Here is a 25589-nt window from a genome sequence, read left to right on the forward strand (position 1 = left end):
TGCAAATCTTTCTGCTGTCGGGCACGACAGCCCCTTTTTCCCACGGAGAATGTGGCCAGCACTTTCCTGTCCGGACCTCAGGTGAGGTGGCAGGGTAGAGGGTAGAGGTACGTGGTGTCGGCCTCACCAACAGCCCGCCGGGGAGGCAGTAAAGCAACGAGAGAGGTGATGGGGAACCGACACAAACAGGTTTCACCCAGCCAAAATCCATGGATCCCTAACCCCGCTTCCTTTTGCAAACTCCAAGCAAACACACAGCAAAGAGCCCTGAAGGCCCGGAAGCATATTGGGCTTCCAGGTCAATGCAAACAAAGCTGGGCGAGGGGCTCCCACTCTCCTTCCTGCCTCAGCCTTAACCTGGCCTTCAGAGCTCACCTGGGTTGAGAAAAGAACACCAAGTGTTGAGTTTGGACGGTGGTCCCTCTGGGCCTGTCTCCTCTCTGGGGATGGGGATGGGTACACAGAGATGTGGCTGCGAACACTCAGTGGGACACTTAGGGGAAGAGTCCCGTCTGGGGCAGGCCGCTCACGTCGTCCTGTCCCTTCTCTCCATGCTGCTGGGAAGAGGCTGGGAGGAACCCCAAAGCCCTCCCCTCATTCCCAAGCCCGTGGGTTGTGCTTCCCCTTCAGGCCTGCCCGGTGGGGTCGCTGCTCTCTCCTCCAGGTCGGATCCCACCTCCCACACTGTGGTCTCCCTCAGTCCCGCCCCCATGTTCTTTTGAGGATCCCAAAGGAGATAAGGCTGGGAAATCTGGAGAAGGAATGTGAGGTCTGTGGGAGTTAAGTCCTTTTAAGAAGAACTGGAGGTGACCCCGGCTGCCTTCCTCCGTCCCCCTGGGGCTGTGGACAGCCCTCGGGCCCCTGGCTCTGCGGACGGTCCAGCCCGGAGTGTGTCCCGGATGCAGCGCGGGGCTTGGAAGCAACAAGTCAAGCTGGAGGGAGCTTCAGAAGGGCGGGCTGTGAGGGCGTGGGGAGAGGTTCCCCAGTGGGAGGCAGTTCCCAGGATCACGATGTCATCGCGGCCTTCTGGCGGGAGTTCAGCTCGTCAGGGCTGGAGGGGAAACGTGCCTGGTGCTTGCAGAGGCTCCGAGGGGCTTGGGGTCAGCAGGCCGAGGCCCCAGCTCAGTTCATCCCTGCAGGCTGGGAGGCGTGAGGGCGAGCCAAACTGGGAGAATCCTAGAGCTCCTAAGACCTCTTCCAGAACAGTCCACACAAACGTTAAAAGGCAGATTTCCTAAGGCCAGTTCTGTCGATTTCCATGCTGGTAGTCTTTGGGGCCTCCCCGGTGGCTGAGCTGGAGGGCCCAGGAACTGCTCCTGAAGCTACACGCGCGCACGCACACACACACGCACACACACGCGCAAGGACAACATGCACGCACACACATACACACACACATGCACGCATGCGCACACACGTGCGCACTCACATGCACATGCATGCACACACGCACACACCCACACGCACGCACGCTCACACACACGCACGCACGTGCTTACACACGTACTCGCGGTGGTAAGTTCGTCCTGCGGTCTCACTAGGCTCCCTCCTGGTGTGCAACTTGTCTCCTCTGATCCAGGGTTGCCTGGCATCTCCCAGGCGGCCCTTGGGCAACAGTAACCATGGTAACCAGGGGGCGTCTGGGCCTGGCTCTTGCAGGAGTGCCCGCAGTTGGACGTCCTCGGCCCGTGCCAGGCCCTTGAGGGTTCGGGTTGACCCTACGGTCCAGCCAGAGCCAGTGAAGAGCCGTGCGCCCTGGGCTCAGGCTTTCGGGAGCGCGGTTCCCAGTCGAGGCGGGGGTTCGGGTCCCGGAGATCACTGGACGCCGCGAGCGTCTGCGGGAGCCGAGGGGCGGGGCCGGGGGCGGGCCTGGGGCGGGGCCGCGGCTCTCGCTCGCGCGCTCTCTTGTTGCTATGGTAACGCATCAACATCCAGTGCCCGAGGCGGAGGTGGCCGAGGCTCTGAGCCCGGGCGGACCGCTGAGATGGTGAGGTCCCGGGAGGACAAGGGTGGGGGCCCTCGTGTGTCCTGCACTGGGTTGGGGTTCTGAGCGGGGAGCGCGGGGAGCTGGGGAGCGCAGAAGATGAGTCAGGGTCTGCGGTCCGGAAGGGCCAGGGGCAAAGAGGACATCTCTATAAGAAGTAAGGGAAGTCCTGAGGAGGGTCCACGGGGGGAATTAGGGGTGGGGTCGACAGGGCTCCAAAACGTGGAAAGGTGCTAGCCCGAAAGTTGCCGAGAGAGGGACACTCCCTTCCCTCTCCGTCGGCCTAGAGCCTCCATGGGCGAGGCTACATGCAGGTTATAGGACCTGCTGGGCCACAGCTAGCAGAGTGACAATGCGTAAGTCACCTAATGTCCCCGAGCGTCAGGTTTCTCTTCTGTTGGTGGGACCTTTGTTCCCGCACTAGGGCTCACGAAGTACTTGTGCATGAATGAACGGATGGGTAGGTACCAGCTTTGAAAGACCCTGGGGAGGGACCGGGTCTGCTCTAGCAGTTGACAAGGGCACCAGGCCCAGGAGGAGCTGTGAAGAGGTGTCCGGTTTCCAGTAAGGAACGTGTTGGTCCCTGAGGGATGAGGGAGTGAGCCAGAAGGTAGGCACTGGAGCCTTGGGGTGTTGGAAGTAATGTAAGAACTTCTGGGGCACACCAAGGGGCAGAGATGGCGACCTGTGTATTCTGTGGGCACATTTCACGCCCATAGGTCACGCTGCTTCTCTAGGACCAGTGGTTCCAATTCAGGGCCGCCAAATAGGGATTTCCAAGAACTTTGTTAATTATACACAAACCAGTCTCCAACCAATGCAGCTCCCAGTGTCTGAGGACTCCTTGTGGTGTGGCAGTGGGGGCCCCTCGCGGATCTGTTTTATCACATAGTTATCCCGGGCTCTCCCTGGGGCTTCCTAAGTGCAGGGTGTAATCTGTTTATCTGGGACGGCCTAGCGTCACCTCAGGCATCCCGGCTGGCATCTCAGGGCACCCAGTAACGGTTACTTCCTTTCTTTCCGGTTTAAAACAATTCATATTTTCCAGTGCAAATGAATCAGCTGCACTTAGGCTGGACGTGTGGGAATTAGCAGATCGGGCTTCCCCGCCAAGGGCCACTCAGGGCAGGGGTCAGCCCACTGTCTGAGCATTTCTGAGATCCCTTGGACAGGACCGGGCCTGCAGGCACCTTTGGGAAGCAGTGGGTCGAGTTAGTGGTCTCCGCCTCCTAGCAGGCTGTGTGTGCGCGTGTGCGTGTGTGTGGCTGCTGCTGAGTGTGTTTGGAGGGATGGGGAGAGGTGCTGGCGGCCGCCGTGGGGAAGGCAGGGGCCCAGGGAGGCGGAGTCCCAGGACTCTTACGGAAATGACGAATAACACCATCCTCCAGAAGGAGGCTTGGGACCTCGGTACTGACTAGGATGCCACCTTGTCTCCCATTTGAGGAAAGAGGTGCCCTAAGTGGATCACTCAGTAAAAGGCAGGAGCCGCGTGCTGGGGCACCCTCGCCTTCTGGGTAACCACAGCCCACGGAAAGGGAAACAGCGTCGGGCTGAGAGCTGGAAGCTTGCCTTTGCTGGCCCCTGAGGAAGCTATATGCAAAAGGAACGGGGCGGCAGGGTGAAGAGGGCGTCCGGGGAAGGACGCCAGAGGTCTTTGTTCAGTCGGCAGGTGTTACCATTACGTCAGGGACACTCGCCAGCTGTCCGCGCCACCTGTGCCAGCCCCTTCTCACCGGATTCGAGCTGAACGTACAGGACCGGGGACATCCAATACTGCTGTTAAGGGCTACACCCTTCTGTTCAGAGTCCGGGACTAGCCCCAAGGCCAGTCCTTTTATTTGTTTTCAAATAAAAATACAGTGTGTTACCTACAAAAATAGTTACCGACTCAAAGGCAGAAAATTATTCTCTACGGGAACTGACGGAAGTTAGTAATGCTTACCCCAAATTTCTGATCAGTGTTGTTTGGTGAACATTCCTTTAATACGCCCTTGGGGTGCATACCCTTCAAACAGATATTTTCGCAGGAAGAACTTTCATGGGTCTTCTCATCTGCTTTCTTCAGATCTCAATATGTTCTGGAGATTGTCCGTATCAATGACCGTGAAAATCGTCCGACTGACCCGCTCATCTTTTGGCACTGGAGCCTCTCCCCACATTCCTAGCAGTGGCCACATTCCTGCGGCCCTGGGGAGGGAGGGTATGCGAAGGGAGGGGTTAGCTGGGTCAGCAAGATGAGAACATCAAAGCGGAGCTGGCGTCTTTATCTGTCCCCTGTCCTCATCTTTGCCCGTGGAACTAGGAACTAGATGGGCTTGTCTCTGGGCGCTGCTCACCCTCTTGGGGACATTTATTTCGTGATCCAAGAAGTCACACCAGCCCCTCATTTCCTGAAAGAACCTTTTGGCTGCCGTCTCTGGCCTAGAAGGATCTAACTTTCCATTTCTGCTTGGCTCTTCATTTTTTTTGAGTGCTGTTCCACAGTGACCTCCCTAATTCTTCTTGTTGCTCTTGGCCAAAGTGACCATTCTAACCATGGTGCGTGGCTTGTGGCTTCAAAGTCAGCATTTCCTCAGTGAGGTTTCTCAGCCACCCAGCCCTAGACAGCGCAGTGCCTCCCTCCGCCCTGCCCACTGGCCACTTCTCTGTGGTCATCTCTTTTCCTTCCTCTGTTCTGACTTCTAGGCTCTGGCGGTGGACCGTCCCTTGAGTGGCTTCCTCTTGAGCTGGGTGCCAAGGGTGCAGGAAAGAGATCACTCGGTGTCAGCCCCAGAGGAGCCTGCTGCCCGGTGGGCACCCGAGCAAAGGGCAAACCTGCAGGAGCCCTTGGAAAGAGACAAGAGAACACATACAAAAACAGTAATAATACTTTCCATCTGCCTTTCAAAGCCCCGTCACGGTGTTATTTTCCACAGCGATTTGGAAGATGTGGGGTCGGGGAGGGGCCTGGAGTCAGGCGTGTTCTGGGGAAGCTTCCAGCTCAAGCTGGCCCGTGGCCCTCGAGGGGTCACCTTGCTTGGTTCCATTCATTCGCACTTCATCAAACGCGTGTCGAGCTCCTCTGACGTGCCAGGCACCCCGGCTTTTCCCGTACTTAGAGACGAACTCACCCCGTCCCTGCTGATCTGGTAGCTTCCACCTCTCCTCCTTCCCAGTGCTTCCCCTCAATCCCACTACTGCCGGGTCTGGTCGTTTCCTCTGGTTCTATTTTTGGTGGACAGGGGAGCAGTGGCTCACCACTAACCATGCAATAACCCTTTCGAGTCTGTTATTAGGCGTCCTCGGGGATGTTATATTTACCTTTTAATAAACCCAAGCTTTCCTGCCCTGCTGTATCGGGGTTGCCTGGAGCTCTAAAGGGAGGCTCCCACCTCACTGGCCAAGAGCCAGTAAGCCTCTTGCTGGCTGGGGAGGCAGAGAGGGGCCAGGCGCACGCAGCGGTACTCAGCTGGAGAATCAACTGGTTTAGCGGTGGGGCAGGTGCTGGGGAGTCTGGTTGGTTAGGGCAGACGGGAGAGAGCTTTGGAAACACTGTCCAGGGCTTACTGACCCGGAACGACAGGGTCCGTCTCCCTGTCTACACTGTCCCCTTGACGGCTGCTGATTCCCAGGCTTGGGAGACCCAGAGTAGGTAGCTCATGCTGCGGGACATCTCATCTTAGAGACTGGGGGGCAGGATGTCTCCTGCAAAGGAAGAGTGGGATCAGCTGGAGAGTAAGGCGGGAGATGCCCACAGTCCTCACCAAAGTCACCTGCCGGAGACAGACTCCTCTGAGGGCTGAGCTGGGCTGTGGGAGTGGAGGTCGTCTAGTGCTGTTAGGTGCAGACAACAGAGTCAGAACTCTGGTTCAAGTACAAGGGCACACAGGGCGGGGGTATTGGAGAGCTTGCTGGCTGGGAAACTGTGCTTGGAAAATGGGGACAAAGGGAGGCCCTGCAACTGGAACCGGGGCCCAAATCACAACCCAGACCCGGTCTGGCCAGGCCCAGGCATGCGCCGCAGCCCGCCCAGCACTGGCAGCTTCGTGGGGTGCTGCTGTGCGTCCTTATCAGCACGGCCCCAGACGCCGGCTGTGGCTGCTGCTCTGCCTCCGCCAGAGCTTCTCTGGGCTCTCCGGGTGCCACCAGCTCCCCTCCATCTCCGGCTCTGGAGATCTGTGCCCAGCCCTGTGCCCAGGCTCCTACATATCAGGGTTTACCCGGTGCTTCCCCCCAGTGGTGTCCCCACATGCCCACCTGCTTCTCCCCAGCACAGGCTGGTGAAGTGTTTACCTTGCCCAGAGTCCTGCCGGCCTCTCCGTACAGATGAGTCGACCTTTCTGCCTCTCCCTGCAGCCGCTGAGCACCGCTGGCGTCCTGAGCTCCGCTTCTACTGCTTCCAACAGGTCGAGGAATAGGACGCGCTATAGGACCAAAGCCGTGAGCTCCGAGGTGGATGAGAGCCTCTTTGGAGGGGTCAAGGTAACCATCCCCCAGCCCCTCCCGGCAGCTGGCTCCTGGAGGCAGTGGCCGACTGGCATTGCTCAGGATGAAGCCGGCCCTGGGCAAGCCGTCCCCTCCCCTGGTTGACTCTCAGAGGGAGACTGGAGCCGCGGCACGCTGGCACCTACTGGGGCCCTTGTGAACGGGGGCACCCAGCTCCCTCCACCCCTGCAGTCTTCACATCTGCCCTGTTGTGATGTCAGGGTTGGGGGGCTCTGCTGCAGAGAGCAGATCGCTGCCCAGTGAGTGCCCCAGGAGGAAGGCCTGCGAGGGCCACGGACGGAGCTCGCAGACCCGGAGCTGCGCATGGCCCCCAGCCCGAGAACAGCGTTAGAGACAACCACAGATCCCCTCTCCCAGTGCCCCAGCAGCAGGGCTCATCAGCTCTGGGGAACCCCGAGCAGGTCTTCTTGGGCCGGTGTGGTCCCCACTGAAAGGCCGACAGCGTCCTCCGTGCGGAGGACGAGCGCTGGCTAGAGCATGACTCGGACTGTGGGACGTGTAGCAGGTGAGAAGGGGGAGGGCAAGGACGCAGGAGAATGGGACACGGGGAGAGGGCGGAGAGGGACAGACAGAGAGACAGACGGACCGGACCGAGCCAAGGGCGGGAAAGATGCCGGCAGCTGTGTGAGCGCCAGCATGGATGCCTCTGCACGCCGGGGGGGCAGGAGGCGAGCGGATGTGTGTGCTCCTCGCTGTCCTCAGAGCCTAGAAGGACTCTCCGGGGACATCTGGGTGGCTCAGCTGGCTGAGCGTGCGACTCCTGGTGTCGGCTCTGGTCTGATTTCGGGGGTGTGAGATCGAGGCCCCGCCCGCATGTCAGCTCGGCGGTGTGACCCGTGATCGTGGCAGTCGGCTTGGGGAGTCCTTCACCCTCTGCCTCTGCCCCCCCAACCCCTGGGTGCTCTCTTTCTTTCAAGTAAATAAATAAATCTTTAAACAAACAAACAAACAGACAAACAGAACTTTCCAGAGATTTCAAGATGGGCATCTTTCTCCCTTTATTGTTTTTCCTTATTTATTTGTTTATTTATTTATTTGGGAGAGAGAGAGAGAGAGAGATGAGCGAGCCCACGGAGGGAGAAGCAGGCTCCCCACTGAGCAGGGAGCCCGATGCAGGGCTTGATTCCACCACCGGAGCCAAAGGCAGATGCTTAACCGACTGAGCCCCTTAAGTGCCCTGCTGTTCTCCATTTAGAAGACCCCCATCTACGACATTTCTATCGATGGGGAAGGAATCGAAGGAACATACCCTCACTTACAGACAGGTTCTGATTTGGGCCCCGGGGGTGACGAAATGTTTTGGAAATGGCCAAGTTCTTCAGGTGTCCGCCGTCCCGCGGGCTCTCGGGAGGGGCCGTCAGAGACTTGCCGGTTCCTGGCCCTTGGGCCTCCTTGCTGGGGGAGTCTGAGGTCTCTCAAGCCGGCAGCAGGGGGCAGGAGCGGTCTGTGGCGCCCCAGGCGCGCCCTCTTGGAAGCACACGGACAGCAGGTGGCAGCAGCGCTCTGGGGACGCTCTGTGCAAAGGGCCCTCAGGACCCCAAGGCCCACCCCCCAGGCCGGCCGCTGGCCTCCACGCAGGATCACCGTCACTGCATTCATGAGACAAAATTCTCTCCTGTGTCCAGAATTTTCCTGAAATAAGTGGTTTCATTTTCTTATTATCTGACTCCTTCAATGAAGGTCGGAATGTTTCGGAAAAAACAAAACAAAGCAAAACATGCATTTAATATGTATTCCTGCTAATTCTGACTCCCTGACATGCTCACCGCATTCCATTTGGCCATTTCTAACATCCTCCAGGTGATTTTTTTCGGGGGAGCCAAAGTAAATTAATCATAAGGAAAGATTGAAAATTTCGAATATCATAGGTTGGATGAGTCTGTAACAAATTGTATTAACTCAAGTCACACTGTGGTCCGAGAGAGATCATTATTTCTTCTTTCCTAAATCATGGAGGGGGAGCAACGAGAGACCCCAGATTTTCATCCCTGATGGTTTTAGGTTAGGAACGGACACAAGCTAGCCACTCCCCTCCCCATCCATCCAGGACTATCTGCGCGAGACACGGGAGGGCCCTGCTCTCAGATGGGCTGGTCAGGAGGAACGCACATAGCCATGGTCAAGGGCCAAGCCGTGTGCTGCTTCCTCAGTGCCCTGGAGACTCTGGTGGTCCTGAGGTCTGGGCCCCAGCCAGCCTTCTCTGCCACCGGATGGGCTGGAAGAAAGCGGGGAAGGCTGCCCTTGAGGAAGTTGGGATGGACCCGTAGGATGTGGGCTGAGCAGCTTCTAAGCTGTCCTTCCTGACCCCACAGCCTCAGGCCCAGAGCGACAGCCCCATCGTGCTCCTCCGAGATAAGCATGCCATTAGGAAGACGCTCACGGCCCTGGGCTTGGAGAACAAGCCAGAGACCATCCAGCTCATCACCCGAGACATGGTCCGGGAACTCATGTGAGTACCCAGGGCACAGGGCCTGCCTCCCCATCCGGGCCTGCGTTTCTGCTGAGAACCTGAGCAGGGAGAGTGGCCGTCTGGTCTCCTCCAGAGAGCCCAGCCCCACTTCTGTCCTGTTCATCTGCCCCGTTCGCTTCCTGGCTGTCCTTCCTCGGCATCCGGCCTCTCTCGTTTCTCTGCCTCTTGTATCGATTCTTGCCTTGGCCTTCGGTTTCCAGCTCCTTCCTCTTCCCTGTCTCCTGGCTGTGCAGGGACCCGTGGACCGCGAGAGGTGCCGTGTGTGGTGGGTCCTCGCTGAGCCCTCCTGAGTGCCCTTGGTAGAGGGAAACTGTGCAGATGAGCCAACGCCTTCTGGCTGCACCAAGAATCTGAAGTGAAGGGAAACTGACCAGAGGCTAATCGGGCCCCGGGCTTCTTCCCAGGCTCTGAGGCCACAAGAGAAAGTTCCCCGGGTCTCTCGGGTTCCTTTGGGATTGGCTTAGCCTGGCTTCCTGACTGGAGCTGCCCCCTTGCTTGGCACCTGACTGGAGCTGCCCCCTTGCTTGGCACCCCTGTGGTATCAGCAGTGGGAACTGAGCTGTCGCTGGGCGCGGGTTGGTGGGGGGAGGTGAGCTGCTCTCTTGGAAACCGTCCTCCCAACTCTGGGTTCGCCCTCGGGGAATCTGAGCGCCCAGGAAGTGCCATCTGTGTCACGAGCCCAGGGTCACGGAGCGTGGTCTAGTCAGCCGTGGTGGCAGATGGCCATTCATGGTCCGCGCCATCCTGTAGCTCCCGTGGTGTGGCTTCTTGGTGTGGTCTAGTCTGGCAAGCGTGAGATCCGTCCTGGTCAGTCCAGGTCCCATGACAAGCCCCAGATCCACCCACTCATTCAGTCTTCCTCCTGGACTGCCCCCCAGCATGCACACGCACACACACACATTTTACGAGATGAGGTTTCACTTCCTGCCTCAGACCGGCTGCGTCTCTGTTAAAGGGCCTCACCCAGAAGCAGCTTCGTTCCTGGCCCCTGCTGCTGCCGTGCCCTCCACCTCCAGTGCCTGTCGTTTGTTTGTAATCATTATAATTAGCTATTGGTTTGTTGAGTGTGCTGGGCGGCTCGGAGGAGAGGTCCCCAGACATGCCTCTGACTGTTGTTGATCAGAGATTTTAATTAATATTTAGGGTTCAAAGCTTCTCTCTGGGCCGGATGGACCAGCATGCTTGGGTTTCTCATAGCATCCGTTTCAAACTGGGCTGGCGTCCCCCTGCCCTTTTTATGTCATCCTTGAGGAATAAGCTATTTTAAAAGTCTAGTTCACCAGCGCGGTTTTGAGGCCTCCCCCTGGGCTCAGCACGGCACCGGGGGGCTGTGCGGCCACTGTGGCCAGTAGAGGCTGCATCCTCGGGGAGCACACGGGCCATGCCTGGGAGTGGGGACACAGCCCAGTCCATGAGGGCAGAGCGTGGTGGCCTCCAAGGAGGTTGGCTCTTGGCCTGGCTGGGGGAACTGGCCTATGTTTACATGGTGGGGAGGTTCTCTGATGGGTGCACAGAGAAAGTGACACACGTACTAGGCCTTTTAGTGAAAGTCCTTAAAATGTCTCTGTTTGGCTCATCCCTCACCTGGGGCCCTTTCTCCCCAGTGGGCCAGGGGTGCAGTGGGCGGTCTCTCCTGCCATCGGTGTGGCACTGTGGGACACGGGCCGTGACGGGGGAGGGGTGACGGGGCCCGCCTGAGCACCAGCAACACTGTGCTAAGAGCTTCCCTCCCCACTGACTGCTATCCCCTGGGGCAGCGTTCCTGCCAAGGATCCCTCCGGGGAGTCCCTCATCATGAGCCCTGAGGAATTTGAGCGCATCAAGTCGGCATCCCACGTCCTGACCAGAGAAGAGCTCGAGGCCAGGGAGCAGGCCTTCAAGAAGGAGAAGGAGGCCGTCGTGGTAGCTGCCCTCCGCCAGCCCTGATCTCTGCAGATGGGAGGGGGGAGCTGTGGTCTGGGGGCCCTGGAAGGAGGCGTGAGTGTCTGCCTCGCGGAGACCAGAGGCGTGGTAGCGTGGACCCCAGGTGTGGGAAGAGCTGGGGGCGGGGGTGAGGTGAGGAGGACTCCAGGCTCGGAAACTTCTGGGTTCTGCTAGCAGGACGGGCGAAGCCGCATGGTTGGGGGGTCCCACTGGGTGGCCTGTGGTAGCTGGGCCAGCGCCCCTGGCAATCCCCCGCTGATCCAGACCGTCTCCTGTAGGAGGCGGTGACCAAGCGCAAGAAGATCATGAAGCAGAAGGAGATGGCGCGGAGAAACAGCGAGAAGCTCAGTGACCTGGAGGAGGCGGCCCAGGAGAGGGCCCGGAGCCTGCTGCAGAGAGCCAGCGCGCTGCGCATGGAGCAGGAGGAGGAGCTCAAGGACATGAGCAAGGTGGGGACGTCGGTCCTTCCCTCCTCCGAGGACTCGCGGCCACTCCCCCTCCCTCCTCGTGGGCTCTGACAGCCCGGCTCCAGATGGACTTGGGGCAAGGAGGGAGTGACGGGTGGGGGGCTGGCGGCGGGGGGCTGTTGCCGCTGTGAGAGGGAGGAATGGCCCTGCCGCGTGCTAGCTGTGTGACCTTCAGCCGGTCACTCACCCGCCCTGGGCCCCACTTTCTTCCTGGGTCAGACCACTTAGCAGGGTGATTGGTGGGGAGAACTGAGCTCTGCCAAGTGGGGACCTGCCTTCTGTTTCTCTCCCACGGGCTCAGTCGTGGCCGCATGTGGGGGCCCTGGGAAACGGGCTTCTCCTCAGGAAGAGGAGAAACCAAACTAAACCAAGTCCTTCCTTTAGCTGAGAGCGAGAAGACCGGAGGCTGGGGTGGGTATTTGGGTTCTCATTTGCATGTGGTTCACTTCCCAAGCAAATGAACCCTGCTGACGCCCAAGCCCGTCATCTACACCTTCTCTCCCAGGCCGATCTGTCCTCATGCCTCCTCTTGTTCTCTGGTGCTTTCACTTGGTCGTTCTCGTGGACGGCTGTCCCCCGACTGTCATGTCGGGTAGCTTGGCCTCTGCATGAGAATTTTAGTTTCCCTGAGAAGTAGAGCAGATGTTGGGGTTCATGGGTCCCTAAGGGGGACCTTGAATCTCTGCAGTTTTGTGGAAATTTTATGTTCTGTATACAATGAATCTTAAGGAGGACAGAGCCCATTGCTTCCCTCATACTCTCAAAAAGGGGTCCATGGCCCCCCAAATACGAAGACCCAATGCCCCGAAAGGTACTCCCATGGCTTCTCCTTTCACGGACTAGCACTTTGCAGGAGCCCAGTAAGTGCCAGTGCAGAGCTATAGTCAGGGCACGGGAGCAGAAGAACGCTCTTGCACTCGCGGGCTTGCGCGTGGCTGCGCGTGTGTCCAGTGCACTCCGTAGCACTCTGCTCCCGTTTCCCCCTCCAGCTCCCTCACCCAGTGATGCGTCCCTCCCTATCTTCGTGCCTAGACCTGGTGCCACTGTGTCATTCCACCCCCCTCCCCAGATCATCCTTAATGCCAAGTGCCACGCCATCCGGGATGCCCAGATCCTGGAGAAGCAGCTGATTCAAAGAGAGCTGGATGCAGAGGAAAGGCGACTGGACCAGATGATGGAGGTGGAAAGGCAGAAATCCATTCAAAGGCAGGAGGAGCTGGACCGGAAGAGGAGGGAGGAGAGAATCCGGTAAAGCGGTGGTTTTGGCATCTCCCTGCCTGTCATTTTCATGCTTCTCTTTGTCAAGAGGGAAGAGAAAGGGTCGTTGCCGCCATCTATTAGGGTCTCAAAACCTTACGAAGAGATTCATAGAACCACAGACTTTCTTAAAGCTGATTCCTAAGATCACAGCAGGAGCTTCACAGCCGGGCCCCCGTGCAGCCTCACTCCCCGCCTTCCCCTGCCTTCCCCTTTGCACTCTGCTGCCCCCCAGCACACCTGGACTGCTCACGGTTTATGCTGTGGTCGTTCCTTCCGCTTTTAGTACACTCGTCTTTCCTTTTCCTCTGGAAAACGCTTTCTCTTCCTTTAGTACGTGGCTTTGCTATCGCCTCCCCTGGAAAGCGCGCTCCCCCCAGCAAGCAGGCTTGGGGGCTCCCTTGCTTGTGCCCTGCCACACCGTGTTTATACCCCAGCACATGGCTTCTTGCGCTGGGACTCTCTGGCCCTCACTGGAGGCCTGCACGCTCACGGAGGACAGCACTCCTGGTGTGGTTCATTTCTGTAGCTCTTGGAACTAGCGCACTGTTTGGCCTGTGGCAGCTGCTTAACACACATTAGAGGGATACATTCAGTCCCCTTCCTTTTGCAGAGAAGGACAAGTAAATTTACCCGAGCAGGTAAGTTATTTACCAAAACGACAAGTAGATTGACCAGAACAGGTAAATTACAGAATCCCAGGGTCCCGGGTCTAGAACATCAACCACAGAACGCGAGCGTCACCTTGAACCACCCTGACCGGCTCTGCGCTCTCCCGCTCTGATTCTGTGCTCTTGAACCATTCATCTCTGGGCCTCCAGTAGGTACCTGCTCGACTGTGGCAGGCTCCCTATAAATGTGGATTTAATGGCTAAGTGGCTCTTCATCTTCTGCATAAATAGCTCCAATTAAAGAAAAATCTCTGCCTCATTAGGCCGCTCTAATGACCTGAGCTGGTCCTTACGCCGAGCCCCAGCCTGCTGCCGTGTAACTCTTTTACTCATTCCTCCCGCGTATTTCATCTGGAGTCATGAAGCCATTCAAGGGCTCCACCTGAACGGGCGCCCCATTGTCCTTCCTCTTGATTCTTACCTTACCCCGTGTCTTCTCTCATTCTCCTAGCCTTTACTCATACATCATGGGGTCTGGATGCTTCTAAGTGTATTGCCATCCAGCAGCACCTAGGGAGTCACTGGCAGCAGCACAGATTGTAGACTCCGGGCTCTCTGCTTTTTACTGTGGAGCAAGGGCCTCGCTGAGTGGGGAGGCTTGTTCAGACCCAGCCCTGTCCGCCTGCGGTGGGGGAACCGTGGCACGTGATAGCGAACGCAGTGGGTGTGGGAGGCGGGTGGGAGACAGGACACACCGGGTGCTAGCAGGAGCCCCGGAGGAAGGAGAGGTCCTGGGCTTTCTAAATCTGTGACGCTGGCAGAGGAAGCTAGCTCCCCACGGTTGCTCCGGAAGGGTTTGGGAGGTGGTAGGATTTCAGAAGCTCTTGACCCACTGAAAGGCAGAAGGTTTGTTGCTGATGTGGGGTGCAAACAAAGTGGGGGGAGTCTCAAGACGGGCAGCTTGCGAGAGGAGAGGACAGCCCCTCACGACACTCGACACTTGAGGACTTTGGTCCGGGCTCGCGTGTAGGAGGCGCTTGTCCCATTGTCCCTGCGACACCTCCCATCTCGGTTATTTGGGTGGAGGTTGGAGCAGAGAAATGTGGGTGTGGGTTTCTAAGCCCCTGCGGTACCGTTCACCCCTAGAGGAAGACGGCACATCGTGGAGCAGATGGAAAAGAACGAGGAGGAGCGGTCGCTGCTCGCGGAGCAGCGGGAGCAGGAGAAGGAGCAGATGCTGGGATACATGGAACAGCTCCAGGAGGAGGATCTACGGGTAACGGGCCAGACAGATAATGCCAGGTTCCACCAGCAACAGGGACAAAGCTCTCCGGGTTTGGGGGTGTCAGGGGGTGGACCAATTTGCTGTCAGGCCCGTGCTCACTTTGCAAAACCATCACTGTCAGCTTTTATGGCCATGTTGAACGTTCATTTGGCTGTGGCACCATACTGGGGGTCGAGCCGGGATTTGGACAGCTATCCTCTGCCTCCTGGGGACTTGGGGTCTGAGACCAACGCATCCACGGGCATGGACACAGAAAGGAAATACACAGCTCTATGCATTGCACCAGTAAACATAAGGATGTTTCCTGGTCTTTCCGCAGCTGGTTAGAGATGTGATACATTTTGTAGATGTCTTAGCCCTCTGTGTCTTAGGCTCAGGCTCCCTGCTGTTCCCTCATATCAAGTACACAGCATGTGAGTGTGGTTAATAGTGTGAAGGAGCCACCCCCCCCCCACCACTAATCTAGATAAGATTAGCAGGCATTTCCATTGCAAAAGAAATGACGACATGCCTGCTCAGACCCTCTTCTGTTTGCCTGCTCCAGTCTGTTCCAATACAGGGACCCCTCGCACGTGGGGGGCCGGGCGAGCCTTGGGGTGTTCATTCTTTCTGTCCCCCTCAGTTTTTTACCTTTGAAAATTTTTATACACACAGACACGTTGAAAGAATTGTATCAGACCCGTCCACGCTTCATCTAGATTTCATGATGAGATGAAGGTGAATCTGCCTTCATTGTTTGTCCCTTTTCGGGGCATTTTTGTGTTCTGTTACTGTGAAAGTCTTTGACAGTGAGTTGCGGACATCTTGAGACTTTGCTACTAAACGCTTCAGCCCTCGCCTCTGAAGAACAGAGACGTTCTCTTACCAGTTCTCTCACCATTACAGCTGTTTCATTCCCTCCTCCAAAAATGGAATCCAACGGAATCCAGTGTCATTTAATACTTAATTCACATTCAGATCTCCCCAATTGTTCTAAAAATGTATTTTTAGTTTTCTTTTTTTCCAGCCAGGATCCATTCAGGTTCCCTGCCTTGCATTCACCTAAACCTCTTTTCATCTACTTTGACCTAGAATTCTCTCGTTCCTTCCTTCCTTCAATTTTGGGCACCCAGGCCAATTGGCTTGAAGAGTTCCCTCCATTCTGATCTGTCGGATTATTTCCTCATGGTGTCATTTGACTAGTGGGACACGCATTCTTCAATTTTTCTCCTCTTCCCCCACGATAATGGACAGTGGGGTTGTCGTCTCCCAGTGATCTGATGATGGTGGAACCAACAGAAACAACAACATGGAAAGTAAATAAATAGGCAAAGAAGTAAGTCAATACATGACGGTATACTTGTCCTAGATCAGCATTTGGCAGGTTTCCCAGCTGTGCTGGTCAGTGGGATTAAATAATGCGTGGGTCCCGACGGCAGGACTGACCCTGGAGGGAAGCTGCGAGAAAGGGAAGGAAGAAAGGGAGAAGAGGGAAAGGAGTGGAGAGTCACTGGGCCAGTGGGGAAAAGTGGGGTGAGTGAGAAGTGGGCCCGGGGAGGGTGAGGGAATGCTGGCGGCCGTGAGTCACGCACCACTGGCCGGGTGGGAGGCAGGCAGCACCGGGCGCAGATCTGGTGCAGAAGGCTCTCCAGGAGGCCGGCACGTGGCTGTGAGTCAAGCTTGGGGAGAGCCGACTCCGGATGAGTCAGGGTAGAAGCTGGCCTGAGGAGGAGCTGGAAGCAGAGGGTGGGGCATAGCCTTTGAGGAATGGAGGGAGCCGGGGACAGCGTGTGTGGGGAGCTGCTGCGAGGAAGAATTTGGAGGAGAGTTGGAGGTCAGTGGGAGGTCATCGGTGGGCCAGCTGCCGAAAATTCTACACTGGGGCCTGAGAATGTGCTCTGCTGACCATCCGGGGCTTTGAAAGGCTCAGGATCCTTCCTTAGGAGGGAACTTGTCACTCAAGGTCACGCTGGTACCCTGACCTCCATCATTCATTGTCTCTCTCTGTGTCTACTGGTTTTTCCCCCTTTTTCCTCACATGCCACTCACTTTGGTTCCCCCTTTCCTTGTTTTAGTTTATTATTTGTTGTTTTCCTCTCATCGGGCTATGCATGTTGCCAGGGAAGACAGGGAGTGTGACATGGTCCCCATCCCCCGAGAAGATTGGAACTTGAATTCGGAAAGACCAGGTTTCAAAATTCTGGCTCTGCATTTTGTTAGCTGGATGGCCCTGGACAAGTAAATCTGGGGCCTCATCGTCTTCATCAGCACGAGAAAAATAACAGGTTCTACCTTTCAGGGCTTGGGGCTGTATCTGGGTTTCCGAGATAGGCTATGTAAAGTGCCCAGTGAATAGAAGATACTCAATGAGGGCGATACTTCATTATTTCACTCCTCACTATTGAACAGAGGCCAGAAGCCAGGGTTTGACGACGAGAGGGAAACTGAAGGCAGGGGAAAAGACCAGGAACAATGGGTAGAACTTCGCTTGACATGTGGGAGACACTGGGGAGACTTTTAAGAGCCTCCTCTTCCCTGAGAGTGCGTAGAAATCATCTGAGCCAGGTTGCCACCAAGCCAGGTGGGTACAGACTGAGAAGAGGCCATTCGGCTGCGAGGGGTCATTGATGACGCTTGAGAGAGCTGCTTTACCAGAGGCTAGTGGCAGCAGCTGGCTTGCAGATGTGCCCCTGCCCTTGTGTTTCTGTCCTTACGGGCCAGTGTCTCTGGATCTTGTCCACTTCTACTGGGAGTCTCTCTTCCTTCTGATGCCAGGACATGGAACGGAGGCACCAGGAGAAACTAAAGATGCAAGCTGAGATTAAGCGCATTAATGACGAAAACCAGAAACAGAAGGCAGAGCTACTGGCTCAGGAGAAGCTGGCGGACCAGATGGTGATGGAGTTCACCAAGAAGAAGATGGTAGGTTCCTGATGCCTGGGACTTCTGGCCATGGGGAGTGGCCAGGTGAGATCTAGGGGACTCACACCAGAAAGCCGTGTGTCCGTTCCGGAACTCATGTCCTTCGTTCAAGGGCCTGGCTGCTCCTCCTCTTCCTTTTGGCCAGTGGTTCATTAGGCTGGAAGGGACACCCAAATTAGGGCATTATATCCTCGTTAACACCTGTGATTAGAAGTCGAATGAGGGTCAGTTACAGGCCGGGGAGAAGATGAAAACTATTGGGGAAAGTAAAGTTTTGTGGATTCCTCATGGAAAGCATAATTACATCCCCAGTAATCAGAGGTCACCCGCCCTATAAATTTCTTGTGACAATTCTGCTATTGGGCATCCTGTACTGGGGGCTAGACTTCGAGAGGAGAGCGTCTCCCACCGCGGCTGTGAGAACTCCAAGCACAAATGCAGTGCGGGGCAGAGAGCGACACCGCTCACAGGGACCCGGAGATGCTGCTCTGACGCAGGGGCCAGGCTGAGTAACGGAGTGACTGGGGCAGTGAGAGGTGGAGGGCGAGAAAAGCTTCTAAGCCCAGTTTAGATGGAGTGAATATGGGGTGACACAGAAAGAGAAGGACTGAACGTGGCAGGAATGTTATTCCGTTCTTCATGTGTTGGTCCTGCCTCCCCTGCTAGTTTCGAGACTCCATGGTGACAGAGAGCACATCATACTTTTCTCCGGTAGGGGTGACAGGCAGGGAGATGGGTGCACTCTGAAAAGGCGTATTTGGTATGGCCATATGCTCCGAACGCAAACCTCAGAAAATGAAGCTCAACCAAGGGTATGTTTGGGCTTTGGCTTTCTTATTGGATGCTGGGATATGGAGGCAGCAGAGCAAGAACACATACGGGGACAAGGGTGGTTGGTGCCTAAGAATGACCACCCAACTCCATTCATTGAAGGTGAAGACTGTGCATGGGCTCTGTGCTAAGTGCTTTCCCTGTGGGTCTCGTCAAGCCATTACAATCCTGTCACTGAGTGATTCAAAATATCCTATGCGCTTCCCTGTGTGTCCAGTATGAGCCTGGGCTGAGTAACGGTGTGGACTTTGTGCAGAGCTCAGCCGCCGTTTCCTGGTGGGTGAAGGTGGTGAGATGAGCCGGTCAAGTGCAGGAGCTGCTGAACAGGTTGGCTGGCTGCAGCAGACCTGATGATGGTCATGGTCAGAGAAGAGGTGGTGAGGAGGCGGGTTGCTGAGAGCAGTTGCTGGGGATACCTTGAACCTTGAGCAGAGCTGGAAGCACGGAATGAGGAGGAGTCACTGTAGATTTCTGAGACTAGGACCTGTCTTCGTACGTGGAAAGAACATCGGTGGGAGGAGCCACAGGACAGGCCATCAGCCACTGCCAAAGGGTTGGGCATTTGGGCATGCCCACAGCCCGCCCTAAGTACCAAGTGTATCACAAGTCCATCCCTGACCCCACAGTGGTCTCTCTTCTTGTAGCTGGGGCTGCCCCTTTAAAGCTAGGGGCAGAGATTGGTTGTGGAAACCTCCAGAGTTCCGTGCCCTGCCGTCTACGGGGGAGGTGGAACAGAGACCAGCTTTGACACCCAGCTCACAATCAGGCAACTCGCTGGGCTGCCCTGGAGTCTGGGCAGGTAGAACGGTGGTTATAGAACGTTGTTTAGGGGAGGATCCTATTTCCACTCAGCTCAAGCCATTCGTCTTATGACTACCCAAGAATGGCGGTTGGGAGGCTGGGTTGGGGAAGATCTTAGGGGTATGTCTGTTCTTTCAGAGAAGTGGCAAAGGGAGCTAACTTTGATGGTTCACTCCTTTCATATCTGCTAACCGCAGTGGGACTGCCCAAAGCATGGTTGGCCATTCGCCCAGGGACTAATGAAATAACTTCCACCTGCTGCACTTTACAAGACAGGCGGGCTGCCACAGTTGTTACTTGTAGAAACGTGACCCAGTGGCCTTGAAACTTAGACATTGTCTGCAATGCAGTGGAAGGGACATGAGGGCTGGGCTTGGGATACCTGTGTTCAGATCCTCTTTGGTAGTTGACTACGGGATCTTGGGCAGGACCCTTGATCTGTATGAATGTCAGTTTCCTCATCTATAAAACCTGTCCCACAAAATGTTGTAGGGGCCCTCTGGGATCCTATAGGAGGAAGCATTTTGTAAACAATGAAGCATTTTGCAATGCTAATTGACTTTGGTCATGCATTGCTAGTTATTTTGCCCTACTTTAAAAAGAGGGAGTGATACGGAAGATACTGGACAGACTGTGGCAGGAACTGTTTCTCTGCAAGGCTGGGGCAAGGGGAACCAATCTACAAGACCTTTTCTTCCTGGCAGGCTCGAGAAGCAGAGTTTGAGGCTGAGCAGGAGAGAATACGGAGGGAGAAAGAGAAGGAGATCACTCGTCTGAGGGCCATGCAGGAGAAGGCCCAGGACTACCAGGCAGAGCAGGTACCTTCTTAGTCTCAGCTTCCTCGAGCCTCTGCAACCCCTTAACTATTCCCTTGACAGCCTGCAAAATCGACCTGAAGGAGAGATGTGGAAGAGAGGGTGCAGGTTACCTAGACTTGAGTCATCTGAGGGCAAAGGGGTGGGCTGCCCCAGTGCCTGGTGCAGCAAGAACAGGGCAGGGTGTTACGTGCTGAAGGTTCAAGAGAAAGTTTTCGGCTGCTGTGAAAAGAACTTTCGACCTTAACTCTCACTGGAAAGTGTCACCAGAGGAACTGTGGTGCCTCCATCATTAGAATGAGAGGTGACTGCAGGATCGCCTGGAAGTGTTGGAGATACAGGGAAAGAACTGGGGTCAGTGGTGGGAGAGGACAAGCCAAGACACCTCAGGGTATCTGTCAACCAGAAAGTTCTACAAGAGTCCATGTGCTCTCCCTCGCACTCCACCTTGCTCTGGACTCTACCTTGTTGCCAGGGAAATTCAAAGCTCTTCTCAAAGAAGGCTGTGTCAGATCCTGCGGTTGGCATCTTCCTAAGGTGCCCTGTTGGTACCGAGGTCAGTTTGCACCCTCGCAGGTCTCCCCACCCTGTCCTTTCCCAGGACGCCCTGCGCGCCAAGCGCAACCAGGAGGTTGCAGACAGGGAGTGGCGCAGAAAGGAAAAGGAAAATGCACAGAAGAAGATGGAGACAGAGGCCAAACTACGCAGCAGCCGGCTGGAGCAGGTGGCTTTCAAGGAGCACAGTCTGGCCGTTCAGGTGCAACGGGACCGGGATGAGTTTGAGAGGATTCTTCGGTAGGTGGGGCTGGGCGCCTTGGCTTCCTTTCCTCGTAGTGTGGCAGGGGTGGCCTCTACTGGGTGGAGAGGATCTTCCTGGCATGTCCACAGATGGATGTGTGTCCATCTTGCCTGGGGTGGTAGAGTCATTCCAATGAGATGAACAGCTGAAATGGGCAAAGACAAAAATTGAAAGCCAAGAATGTTCTGATCAGAGATTTGGAAAACAGCACCTGGACATGTCTAAGGAACTGGGTATTCCTGGTGTGAGTAAAAGTGTCTATCTTGTCTCTCTGCCTCCCCTGCTTCCATGTTCCCCCTGCAAGTTAGGGATGAAGCTGCGGCAGGGAGGGTGAGGAGAGAAAGAGAGGCGTTCCAGCACTAAGGTTCTGGGTCCCTGGAGAAGAGCCTGGTTTGGGGGCTGGGGCCTTTGCCATTCATTTGATAAATATGTATGAAGCACATAAATTCAGGACTCGGTGCTGGATTGTCTGGGAGGTATTGGAGGTGAGCAAAAGGCTGTCCTTGCCCAGTCATGTAGGAGGAGGCAGAAGACTCATATTTGGAGAGACCTCACCTAGATTTATGCATCTGGCCCGGCTGGCCTGCTCCTCATCCTTTTATTTTTGTTCTCTTTTGGCTCCGTGATAATCCCCACCCATAAGTGGAAGTGAAGAGCTCATGCCCGTCGCTGTCCCCGCCCCGCGTCCACCCCCAGAGCTGCCAGCAGCCACAGCTGCTCTGGCGTCTATCAGTCAGATCTGCCACCGCCAGACCCGGCCCCTGGGTGCTCCCCTGGCTCTGTTCCGGCCTAACTGGCAATGACTCCTTTCTTGCTCTGGTTCAAAATCTGTAAGATCAGAAGCTTTCAAAGGAAACAAACAAAACCGGAAGGGGGAGGGTGTAGATGCAAAATTAGAGAAATTCCGTTTAGGTGAGTGGAGATGCGATGGTGCAGCTTGGCTTTCTGGTCTACCCGGTGAGTGGAGATGCGATGGTGCAGCTTGGCTTTCTGGTCTACCCGCTCTCAGTCCCTGGCATTGTCCCAAGTACTTGCCAGGCAGCTCCGGGCCCCCTCAGCCCCCCCCCCCCCCCCCCCGTCCAGGGCCCCCAGCTAGAGGCAGAGCCGACCTGTAGGAATCTCCGTGCTTGCCAGAGCCAAGTTCCTGGTCTTTTACCAGGGCCCCAGCCTGCCCCCACTAGCTGTGGCGCCCTTTGGCTCTGTAGCTTTCCTGGTTGGTACTGGGCCCTCAAGGGTCGTGCGATGGTCTCTGGAAGCCTGCTGAAGGAGGCAGCTTCCTCGATGGCCCCACAGATTCCGCCCCTGGGCTCCAGACTGCCTTTCAGATGTCTGCCATCACCGGCCTCTATGCTCTTGGACACCCCTGTTGCCTTTAGCAGGGAGTAACAAATATTAATGAAAAGGAAGTAAGGGTCCTCCTTTTGTCACTGACTCATTTGTCCCTTCTTCACTTTGTCTGCCCAAAGCATATACACTAGCCGGTTAGTAAAGTGAGATCAGCCCTTTGGAGATCAGCCTAAGTGTGACACATAGGCTTCCATTTCCAGCCTGTTTTGCTTCACCTGATCTTCTAGGTGAGCATCTAGACCTGGTGTCCCTGGGGACACGTGACCGTCAGCGTGACTGTCTTCAAGAGCTCTGAGCATCTCTGCCATAGCCAGCAATCCAGGTTTTCCTATGTCAAAAACACGACCTTGTAGACGGCCTCTCTAGGGGCTTCCTGCTTCTGGCGAGAGCGATGCCTTTGCCAGGCAGCCCACTGACTAAGCAGTGATAGCTGACCTACCCTACCCGGGGGCTCTTAGAGATGTCTGGGAGCTCCCATAGAGCCCTGAGACCTGGGCTCCAACCCCACAGATTCTGATGTAACTGGTCTGGGGTGAGTCCTAGACAGCTGTAGGTTTTAGAAGCTCCTGGGTTTCTGTAAGACAGCAGGCTCCAAGGTCATGGCCCTAATCCCATGAAGTGACCAGACTTTTCCCCATTCAGATTTCTTACTGCCTGTCAGCCCAGGGGCTCCCTACTGTGACACATAGGCTTCCATTTCCAGCCTGTTTTGCTGCTCGTGAAATAACAGAACGCCATTCTCTATATAGGAGAATACATGGGCAAGGCCAAGAGGTGGGGCTTCCTGTTATCACGGAGGAGTCTGAGTGGTTGGGTTTGGAGTCTAAACAGAGGAGTGAGGAAGTCGGCAGGTGTTTCCTGGTGGACTGGGGGGGGGAGGTGTCCTCTGGGGCAGGTGCAGCACTGGGAGGTGGTCCTGGGCAGCTGAGCTCAGTGTTTCCCCTGAGATGTGAATACATTTCATTCGAGGTCTGGCCCACATTGGCTGCTTTCTCCAGGGTATCGGGGCCGGTGAAAACCCCCTTGTGGGGAGGTTCCTCTGAAGAATCTGGAGAGCTGGAGGAGCCGGAGCACTGAGAGGTCCTGGGGCAGCTCCTTCCTCCTTCCAGCAAGTGGCAGAGCTGCTGTTACCAACACCAGCGCTTTTCCCTTCGGAGCATCCCGGGGTTGCAGTTTTGTTGATGTCATTGCTACTGTTCCTGGGAAGGGAGGAAGGAGATCTCCCTGTCTTAGAACCAGCTAGAGAGGAGCTGTGCATTGTTGCAAAAGAGAAGAACTGGAAACATAGTTTCTGATTCTGATGGGTGAGCCCCTGAGTGCAGGCCAGCTACGGAATTTGCAGGGCCTGGGGGTTCCCTGGTTCAAATAAGTATGAAGAATTTCAAAACAGTGATGGAAGAGCAGTAAAGCAATGTGGGGCCCTTCTAAGCATGGACATAGAGTCCTGTGCCCCACAGCGCCAGGCCTGGCAGAGGAGAGGGGCCGCATGCCCAGAAGCAGCTTGGAGGCTGATGTCTGAGCCACAGAAGACGGTGGGAGTGGGCAGGGCTCTGAAGCGCGTCCCCTGGAGAAGCCCTTCTGGAAGGCTTCCTCAGTGCCTCTCCTCGCTGGGTCAGCTCAGCCTAGTCCATTCGGCAACCCGTGTCCCTCCTCCAGGGCTCAGAGAGAGCAGATCGAGAGGGAGAGGCTAGAGGAGGAGAAAAAGGCCACGGGGCGCTTGTGGCATGCCAACGAGCTCAGGCGCCAGGTGCGCGAGAACCAGCAGAAGCAGGTGCAGGACCGCATTGCCACCTTCGAGGAGGGCCGGCGCCTCAAAGAGGAGGCCCAGAAGCGGCGTGAGCGCATCGATGACATCAAGAAGAAGAAGATCGAGGAGCTGAGGTGCGCTGCAGCTCCCGCCGCCCCCTGCCTCTCCCCGTCGCCCCCTCCACCCCAGGGCAGGGCATGTGGAGTCAGGGGACCGAGGGCATGACACGTGCTCTGGGAGGGCCCTTTCTCCTGAAGGGAGCTGCGGCTGAAGGCTCTGGGACAGGGGCTGCCTGGCTTTCTGGGAACTCCGAGGCTGGGGGCTGGAGCCTTGGGGGGAACGGGTTTGGGGGGTGGATTGTGGGGGTAGGGGTGGGGGCAGCCCCCAGGTTCTGTAAACCCCCCACAGGGTCTGCTTCCTGTGTCCCCGTCACACCTGCCCTGTGTCCCCCTGCAGAGCCACCGGTCTCCCCGAGAAGTATTGCATCGAAGTGGAGCGCAAAGCAAACATCCTGCCAGCCGCCTCTGTGAACTAGGGGAGTCTCGGTGTCCCCGGGGACGCCCGCGGGGACAGGCTCTGCCCAGCCTCTGGGCGTCCATAACTGCCACTATCCTAGACATTTTATAGTTACAGATTAAATTGATTCTACTTAATTAAGCCACAGTCCAGCTTTCTTGGGGGCCTGTGGCTGCCAGGGGCAGGGGGTCCTGCGCTGAGAGCCCAGTGGCCCGTGGGAGCGGAGGTCATGGGTGGTGTCATGTTCTGGGGTGGGGGACGGAGCGGAGGTCGTGGGTGGTGTCATGTTCTGGGGTGGGGGACGGAAGTGTGCTCTCTGTGGGTGGTCCCTCCTAGCCGCACAGGCCTTTTGCCCTGGGTCCCCTGACTTTTTTGGGACCCTGGGGACATTGCCTTTACGTCCACCTACAGCACAGCCTTGCTCTGGCTCTTTTCCGTGCCCGGTTCAGAGGTATTTCGGGGCGGGGGGCTGGGGCTGCTCTCTCCAGGAGGGGCAGGGTCAGGAGGGAGCAGGGCTTCAGACACAGAGCTCCATGGGGCACCTGTAACTCAGATCACACCTGTGCGGGGGGTGCATGTGCACCTGGGGCTTACCCTCGGGCTCTACCCTCCCCGCCAGAGTCCCACAGACACCTGCTGTCCCCTCAGGCACACCCAGGGCCCCACTCCTCACCCAGACCCGGCTGCCCCCTCACTGGAGCGGCCGGCCGGGCTCTCCTCGCTCCGCCTCACGCTGACGGGTGGGGCTCCCCATGGTCCTTGTTGCCGGTGTCAGCCTGCCTCTGTTTCCCCCAAACCCTCTCAGTCATTCGGTCCCTCACTCAAATGCTGCTTGGGTGTCTCCTTCGTGGGGTCCACGCTGGGCCCCCAGTGCCGCAGACCTGGGTCCACCATATGTCTTGTGCCTTTAGAATAATCTCGGCTCCTTTGGAAGCAGCCTGATTCCCAGGCCCCTTGGGGGCTGCAGAGCTGTGGTCCGGGTGTAGAGCCATTTTTCCGTTTTGTGTGCCTGGGGCATGGGGAAGGGCTTGCCTCCCAGCTCCCAGCCCTCGGGGCCACCCTGCCCTCTCAGTGCTCCGTTCCTCCAATCCAGAGCCCAGCCTTGCCGCCCTCGATGGGCCCAGCACAGAGGAGGCCGAGAGCAGCAGCTGGGCGCGTCCTGAGTGTTTACAACGCCAGGTTATAAGGGCCCCGGGCAAGAGTCCTCTTTTCATAGGACCCAGGGAGAGTGGGCGGGCAAGCTGCTCCCTGGGCTTCCTCCTCCTCAGAGAAGCCTCTCCAGGGCCCTCTCCACCTGCCCCGCCCCGGCCAGGCTAGCTGCTGGGGAGGGTGGTGCCTACCCTCCTGTTC

At 56.7% G+C, this 25589-nt stretch overlaps 1 protein-coding gene across 5 annotated transcripts; it reads left to right on the forward strand.

The window, feature by feature from the left end:
• The first annotated feature begins 1912 nt into the window (after nucleotides 1-1912).
• CFAP45 (cilia and flagella associated protein 45) lies at nucleotides 1913-24380 on the forward strand. 5 transcript variants are annotated; one of them, XM_059146273.1, is made up of 13 exons: nucleotides 1944-1987; nucleotides 4670-4843; nucleotides 6320-6445; nucleotides 8782-8918; nucleotides 10697-10841; nucleotides 11141-11311; nucleotides 12399-12577; nucleotides 14344-14473; nucleotides 17237-17383; nucleotides 19720-19833; nucleotides 20432-20625; nucleotides 23633-23857; nucleotides 24180-24380. In XM_059146273.1, the coding sequence occupies exons 1-13, from the start codon at nucleotides 1985-1987 to the stop codon at nucleotides 24256-24258; spliced, it is 1824 nt and encodes a 607-aa protein (XP_059002256.1). In that variant the 5' UTR covers nucleotides 1944-1984; the 3' UTR covers nucleotides 24259-24380. The 5 variants fall into 5 exon arrangements, with proteins under 5 accessions (XP_059002257.1, XP_059002258.1, XP_059002260.1 ...); XM_059146274.1 differs by lacking the exon at nucleotides 4670-4843 and having other exon boundaries at nucleotides 1913-1987; XM_059146275.1 differs by lacking the exons at nucleotides 23633-23857; nucleotides 24180-24380 and adding an exon at nucleotides 23434-23626 and having other exon boundaries at nucleotides 1921-1987.
• Nucleotides 24381-25589: the final 1209 nt, after the last annotated feature.

The sequence above is a fragment of the Mustela lutreola genome, chromosome 14 (genome assembly GCF_030435805.1).
Source record: "Mustela lutreola isolate mMusLut2 chromosome 14, mMusLut2.pri, whole genome shotgun sequence".
Lineage (NCBI taxonomy): Eukaryota > Metazoa > Chordata > Mammalia > Carnivora > Mustelidae > Mustela > Mustela lutreola.

Excerpts from the sequence above, each read along its gene's own strand:
- CFAP45 (XM_059146273.1), top strand. Across the intron at positions 11,312-12,398 it reads AGCTCAAGGACATGAGCAAG|ATCATCCTTAATGCCAAGTG; the intron begins GTGGGGACGTCG and ends CCCCCTCCCCAG. Across the intron at positions 17,384-19,719 it reads AGTTCACCAAGAAGAAGATG|GCTCGAGAAGCAGAGTTTGA; the intron begins GTAGGTTCCTGA and ends TCTTCCTGGCAG.